Here is a 7512-nt window from a genome sequence, read left to right on the forward strand (position 1 = left end):
ACCTTCCAACAAGACTATGACCCTAAGCACACAGCTAAAATAATGAAGGAGTGGCTTCACAACAACTCTGTGACTGTTCTTGAATGGCCCAGCCAGAGCCCTAACTTAAACCCAATTGTGCATTTCTGGAGAGACCTAAAAATGGCTGTCCACTAACGTTTACCATCCAACCTGACAGACCTGGAGAGGATCTGCAAGGAGGAATGGCAGAGGATCCCCAAATGCAGGGGTGAACAACTTGTTGCATCTTTCCCAAAAAGACTCATGGCTGTATTAGATCAAAAGGGTGCTTCTACTAAATACTGAGCAAAGGGTCTGAATTCTTAGGACCATGTGATATTTCAGTTTTTCTTTTTTAATAAATCTGCAAAAATGTCAACAATTCTGTGTTTTTCTGTCAATATGGGGTGCTGTGTACACATTAATGAGGGAAAAAAATTTACTTAAAATGATTTTAGCAAATGGCTGCAATATAACAAAGAGTGAAAAATTTAAGGGGGTCTGAATACTTTCCGCACCCACTGTGCAATGGCACTGGTGTAAACACCAGACACACCCAGGATGTTGAGCAGTCAGTGGTGGTTAAAGAGAGCTGTAACCATAGTGAGTTTTAAATAGGCTTTGTTAACATTTTCCAGTCCACACAAGTTCCTTTCCATGTATGATTTAACTCTCTGCTGCCTGAGGTCCTCTATAGTGGACACATCTATTAAAGCCATTTTAACCGTTGAGATTATTACAAATTATCCATACTTGTAATTCTATATAAATAGGTGCGTTCATTCCATGTCGGAATTATGTAATTACAAGATTCTGACCATGGCAATGTCATGTGGAAATGTTCAAAAATAGCAGCGGCATTAAAATGTAGTTAAGTAGTGATTTCATAATATTTCTGTTTATAATTGCTATAATTGACTGTTGTTAATATTTTAATGGAAGATTTTTCTGAAACTAAACTAAAGACATACAATACAATCAAATGTAGCTAGCACAGAGTTAAATTAAGCTAAACTCACTATAAGTTGATTAATAAGGTATTTGCATAATGACTGTTACTTGTTTTCACAGTAGTTTACAGTGTTGCCATAGAAATGTATAATTCATAGTCCGAGAATGTGAGGACAGCTGTAAGTAGAATGTCCGGGGTGTCATCTCGTAATTATGGTAATTATGACATGGCGTGAACACCTCTTTATATGGCATTGTGGTTTTTATTTACGACAAATTCAAAACGGCTGATGAAAGTGGTGATTCACCACACACCTCTGAACTCCTCTAATACTAAATTGCAGTGGACCAATGCATAATACATAATTTTGTAAAACTAAAAAGGATATTAGGAATATTTATATTCTTGTTTTGATGGAAAAAGAAACATTAAAAAATAACTTTGGTATTTAATAATTCATGCATCAAAGGGGTTAAAATCCAAAGTGAAAAATACAGATTTTACAGATATTAGAATAGCACTGGCACTGAAAGGCCTTCAAATGCAGCCAGGAACATTCCTGACAGACAGCCTCAGTGCAGTTAGGCAAGACTTAATCAAGCCAAAGAGGTTTTATACTTGAGAAGAACAGTACGGACCAGCCTTTGGGGATTAAGGAGGTCCTAAAAGAACTAAACCTCATCTGGTATTTAACATGTTTGTTTGAATTAAAAAAAATTTAATTAAATCCCTTTTCTTAAGACTTTTAGTATTTGGTTCAGAATATGTTTCAGTATTATAAAAAGTTCATAACTCACAATAAAAAGTTGATTTCTCAAGACACCTTCTTCAGCAGCACATCTGACCTAGATTGATTTAATCTGTGTGTATGCAGACATTGAGCAGAATTATGTTTTTCATGTTCTTCAATCCTCTTAACAGTTTAGGAGCAAAACAACTTCTGTTGTTTGGGCATGAATATGGCGTTTTCTTTTCTATTACAGCTGAACAAAAGAATAAGAAGCACAGTGTTGTGTTTCTGCGTGTATCAGCTAGGCTGTTCGTTTTGTAATCATTTTCCAAAACCAAACAGGGTAAAAAGCAGCCCACTGAATAGTATATACTGTGTTCAAATGTTTGGGATTCTTTTTTTTTTTTAAAGAAGCCTCCTGATTACCAAGGCTACATTTATTGGCATTAATCAAAAGTATTGTAAAAGCAGTAATATAGTGCAACACTATAGCATTTTTTTATTTGAATATGATCTTTTATATCATGTAATTTATTCCTGTGATGATAAAGCTGAATTTTCAGCTGCTATTACTCAAGTCTTCAGTTTCACATAATCTTTCAGAAATCATTCTAATATGCTGATTTGCCGCTCAAGAAACATTTCTCATTATGATGTTGAAAACGGTTGTGCTGCTTAATATTTTGTGGATATTGTGATACTGTACTTTTTTCACAATTCTTTGATGGATAGAAAGTTCAAAAGAACAGCAATTATTTGAAATATAAATATTGTGTCAAATGTATATCTTTACTGTCACTTTTAATAAATGTAATGCATTATTGCGGAATAAATGTATCAATTTCTTCAATAAATACATCAAGTTTTATAACTTCAATAATTTTTTTTTATTAAAAAATGTACTTTAAAGTTAAGAAAATTGTAAAAACAAACATCCTGTAACGTGTTTAATTTCAGTAGACGTGCTGTAGTTGCAGTTTGCAGCAGTTTACTGGAAATGCAGACCATCCCATCCCACCCTGCACTCCACACAGAACTCTCTGTCCCCTTTGAGGAAAATTAGAGATCCTGCAGCCACCTGTGTGAGCGCACAGACTGAGCATTGTGCCACCCCACACCTCAGTTGCCACACTTATAATTATACATACTTCAGCTGCAGTTACATGACAGCTCCCTTCCTCTGCAGAGAAGCATCCCATTACAACATTTCCAAATTACTGTATACTTACTGTATTATTTTTGGTGTTCTTACACAGATGTGAATGACTGTGCAAACCAGCCTTGTAAGAATGGAGGCCTGTGTCGTGATCTGGATGGGGACTACACCTGCCACTGCCCTTCTCCATACGTTGGGAAGCAATGCCAGCTACGTGAGTTTTTATATACAACCAATACTTTCCTGGTGGCAGTGTTTAATTTAGCCTCTTAAAACCTTCATTTTAGGGTGCCATATCGTTGAGTTTTGAGTGTTTCGTTACAAATCCAGAGTATCTGAGGTACAGCTAATGACTAAACCAAGTAGCAGTATGCCAGGCAAGACAATATAAAGTAGACTTCATGCCCTATTAAATGGTACTCACACTATATTATGGTGCAGGCTGCATATCTCTGTTGGGGATGGAGGAAGGTGGAATCATAGAGTCCCAGATCTCGGCTTCCTCTGTACACTCTGGCATTCTGGGGCTGCAGCACTGGGGACCGGAGCTCGCACGCCTCAATAACCAGGGCCTTGTGAATGCCTGGAGCTCCGCACCCCAAGACAAGAACCCCTGGATTGAGGTTCGCCAATCAGCCCATTTACTCCTGTTAAAAAAGGTGCACTTGTTCAAAACCGTTGCGTTCGATCCTTCACTGGCTGTGCTGATTTAAATCTAGTGGCTCTGTTGTGTTTGTGTCGCAAGTTCAGTGACGCAGGTAGTGACTATTCTCTCCGGCCAATCAGTGATCAGCAGAGTTTACACGTCACGTTTTGGTAACGGTACGGTTCACTTGGAACCTCAACCGAAGTGGTACTAAAAAAAGTACCAGGTACTGTACCCAGTGGAAACCCCCCACCCCCCCAAAAAAAGTGAACAGTGTCGAGCCATACCATGCCGTACCATGCAGTGGAAAAGCGCCATAATAAACCAAGTAGCAGTAAGCCGGACAAGACAATATAATGTAGACGTAATGCCCTATTAAACGGTGCTCACACTATATTATGGTGCAGGTTGTACATCTCTGTTGGGGATGGAGGAAGGTGGAATCGTAGAGTCCCAGATCTCGGCTTCCTCTGTACACTCTGGCATTCTAGGGCTGCAGCACTGGGGACCAGAGCTTGCACGCCTCAACAACCAGGGCCTTGTCAATGCCTGGAGCTCCGCACCCCAAGACAAGAACCCCTGGATTGAGGTTTGCCAATCAGCCCATTTACTGAAACCACTTTATTTGTGTGTGTGTGTAGCGTCAGCGCCCCTCACCTCTGGTGCCGTCTCTGTAGTGGGCACCCTGATGTTAGTCGATGAGGCAAGGTACTGCCCTGGGAAGGTTTCCCAGGCTGTTAAATACACAAATTAAAAGCAAAATGTTTTCATTTCGGTTCATTCTTAGCAAAAAAATTTTTTTTTTTCGTTCAGGTTATTCTTGAATTTTCAAACTGGTAACACTTTGCACTTTCGAATTATGCCTTTACTGTATGACCAAAAATTACGGAGTAGTCTATTTTATGTTTCAGCTGTTTGATCGCGCCGGCGCCTCACGCGCACACTAAGCTACTGCATTCATTGGAAACAGCGCAGCCGTTCAGCGTGCCGTTCGGCGTGAGACCCGCTCCACTGTGCCATATTTTTGCTCATTATGATATTTTTCCGACGATACTGGAACGCGCGTGGACTACAAAGCCTATTTTACCTAATAAGACTAATAGTTTAGCTTCAGCTACATCGCGAATATGGACATATTTGGATTTGTGCCTGAGAGAAGTAAGCCCAACTTTACCTAACTTTTTTTATAAATTAATTTGTTTTGGAATGTTTATTGCTAAGCATATATTATTATATACTGCAATTATATTTATCCATTAGAATTATATATTTTTTCATTCTTATTCTGTTCTGATACGGTTAAATTTAAAGGATTTGTTGTAAAGTGAGGGGAACTAAATGATCCTATAGTGTTTGTATTGTTGGTACATTACACCATTATTAGGCCTGCCGTTATTGTTTCTGAAAATGGAACTTATACAAGACGTATCTTTTATTTATTTTCCTCAAAAAAAATTTTTTATTGTGTTTTTAAAAGCATGCAGCAAACAAAAATATGCGATTAATTTGTTACTGTGGGTTAACAAATTTACATTAGTAGGCTATTCTTATGCTTGGCTTCACAGATAGCAACAGAGTCTGGTCCAAATCTGGTTTACATTCACTTCTGTCTTTTTTGTCTTGATTGCAAATGTTTTTTTTATGTACGATGGATAATTAAATTTTATTTACAAGTTTCATGTTTGTTTATCCCGTTTTTTTTCCCCCGTTGCATCTGAAAATTACTTTCAGAAAAAATTTTTTTTCAAAGCAGCCCCCCAAAATTGTGCCTGCCCCCTCACTTTGTGTGCTCTGGCGCCGACCCTGTGTGTGTGTATATATATATATATATATATATATATATATATATATACACTGTATACTGTATATACTGTACACTTATAAGTATTATGACTTAATATGATATATACACACACACACATATATATATTTTTATATATTTGTATATTTGCATAAAATGGAAATTGTGACGATTGTAACTTTGATAATGGCAAAAAACACACAGATCTGAAAGAGAAACTAATAGAATTGATGATGAATGTTTTATTAAAAATTTTACTTTAACGTTAAGAAAATTTTAAAACCAGGTTGATATTTGATAAAGGATAATACAAAAACAAACATAAAATATATAATTCTCTATAGAAGCTGCAGTGTTGCATCCATATTCACTAAACTCATATCCATTCAGATGCCACATACTGTAAACGTAAGTAAAACAATTCCTCATAGCATACAAGAAACTGTTGACTGCAAGTGTTTTAAAATGTTTAAAACATCCATGTTAGTGGTGTGGATGTTTTTTAAAAGCCATTTCTGCTGCACCATACCAGAAAAAGTATTTTAAAAAGATGTTTTTATTGTAATTTATGATTTTACTCAAAGTAATCACTTAATTTTATTGCCATCCTGTATGCATCATGTGCTTGGCCCATTCGCACCAAGATCAATAACAATAAAGATAACTATTTCAACGTCCACAGCCACACCAACAGATGATAATGTTCTGTTTATTCTAAGCGTGTGTGCTACAGTTATGTCGTCTGCCGCTTTAAATGCTCAAGCTCTTTAACACTGGCTTGGATTGGTTGTCAATGTTCTGAAAATGATTCCTATCATTCCTCTGTGCTGTTATTGTTATAGTTGTGGTGTGAACTTTACTTTTCTCATAGAAATCACACAAAAGAGGTACAAAATAGGACACAGTGATTCAGTTTCTTTTTGTGTACATCTGAAAAGATATTCACACTTCCTGTCCATGATTTTCTCGTTTTAGGTTAACATGCAGAAGAAGATGCGCCTCACTGGAATCATAACACAAGGAGCCAGCCGCATGGGGACAGCTGAGTTTGTTAAGGCTTTCAAGGTTGCATCAAGCTTTGATGGCAAATCATACACGGTGTACAGAGCAGATGGCCAGAGAAGAGACAAAGTAAGAAACATTACAAATCTTGTCTTCCTTTTGTGTCAAAGGGATAGTTCACCCAAAAATCTAAATTCTATCACTCTCATGAGGTTCCAAACCACAAGTCCTTCGGAAGACAAATTAAGATATTTTGGATGAAATCCGAGAGCTTTCTGACCCTGCATTAACAGCAACACAACTGACACGTTCAAGCCCCAGAAAGGTATTAAGAATATTGTTAAAATAGTCCATGTGACATCAGTGGTTCAACCTTAATATTATGACGCTACCAGAATACTTTTTGGTGGTACTCTCATGAACACGCATCAAACACGGAAGAGAAGAAATTGTTGAATAAAGTCGTTATTTTTGTTTTCTTTGCACACAAAAAGTATTACCATAGCTTCATAAAATTACGGTTGAAGCACTGATGTCACATGGACTCTTTTAACGATGTCCTTACTTACTTTTTTTGGGCCTTGACCGTGGTAGTTGCGTTGCTGTTGTAGCATTTGGACCAATCAGACACACAACTTTTTGTTATATTTAACAAATAATATCTAATGCCCCCTCACCTAACCAAAGGGCCAATTACGAGGGTCTATGGACCCTTCCCCCGAAATGCACCTAACACCTCAGAAAGGCAGAACAGGCCTCTGGCTCCATGGTAACCAATGCTGATATCACTGGTTTTATTGCCTAAAGGAATGCCGGCAGATAAACTCCCTCATTTTCCTCATAAGAAAGACACATAATGCCCAGAGAAATGGACTGTTCTCTATTATAGTTGTGGTGTGAACTTTACTTTTCTCATAGAAATCACACAAAAGAGGTACAAAATAGGACACAGTGATTCAGTTTCTTTTTGTGTACATCTGAAAAGATATTCACACTTCCTGTCCATGATTTTCTCGTTTTAGGTTAACATGCAGAAGAAGATGCGCCTCACTGGAATCATAACACAAGGAGCCAGCCGCATGGGGACAGCTGAGTTTGTTAAGGCTTTCAAGGTTGCATCAAGCTTTGATGGCAAATCATACACGGTGTACAGAGCAGATGGCCAGAGAAGAGACAAAGTAAGAAACATTACAAATCTTGTCTTCCTTTTGTGTCAAAGGGATAG

The 7512-nt window shown here is 37.6% G+C and overlaps 1 protein-coding gene across 1 annotated transcript in view; it reads left to right on the forward strand.

Moving 5' to 3' along the window:
• Nucleotides 1-7512, forward strand: part of LOC107575822 (EGF-like repeat and discoidin I-like domain-containing protein 3) — a gene marked incomplete at its 5' end in the record, with an annotated part of 11052 nt that extends 3540 nt beyond the window's left edge. The window contains 5 exons of the mRNA XM_016262150.1: nucleotides 2939-3052; nucleotides 3892-4073; nucleotides 6261-6416; nucleotides 7310-7465; nucleotides 7507-7512. Of these exons, the coding sequence (XP_016117636.1) occupies nucleotides 2939-3052; nucleotides 3892-4073; nucleotides 6261-6416; nucleotides 7310-7465; nucleotides 7507-7512 (614 nt within the window). The remainder of the gene's footprint in view (nucleotides 1-2938; nucleotides 3053-3891; nucleotides 4074-6260; nucleotides 6417-7309; nucleotides 7466-7506) is intronic.

The sequence above is a fragment of the Sinocyclocheilus grahami genome, unplaced genomic scaffold (assembly GCF_001515645.1).
Source record: "Sinocyclocheilus grahami isolate Dianchi unplaced genomic scaffold, SAMN03320097.WGS_v1.1 scaffold2924.1, whole genome shotgun sequence".
Lineage (NCBI taxonomy): Eukaryota > Metazoa > Chordata > Actinopteri > Cypriniformes > Cyprinidae > Sinocyclocheilus > Sinocyclocheilus grahami.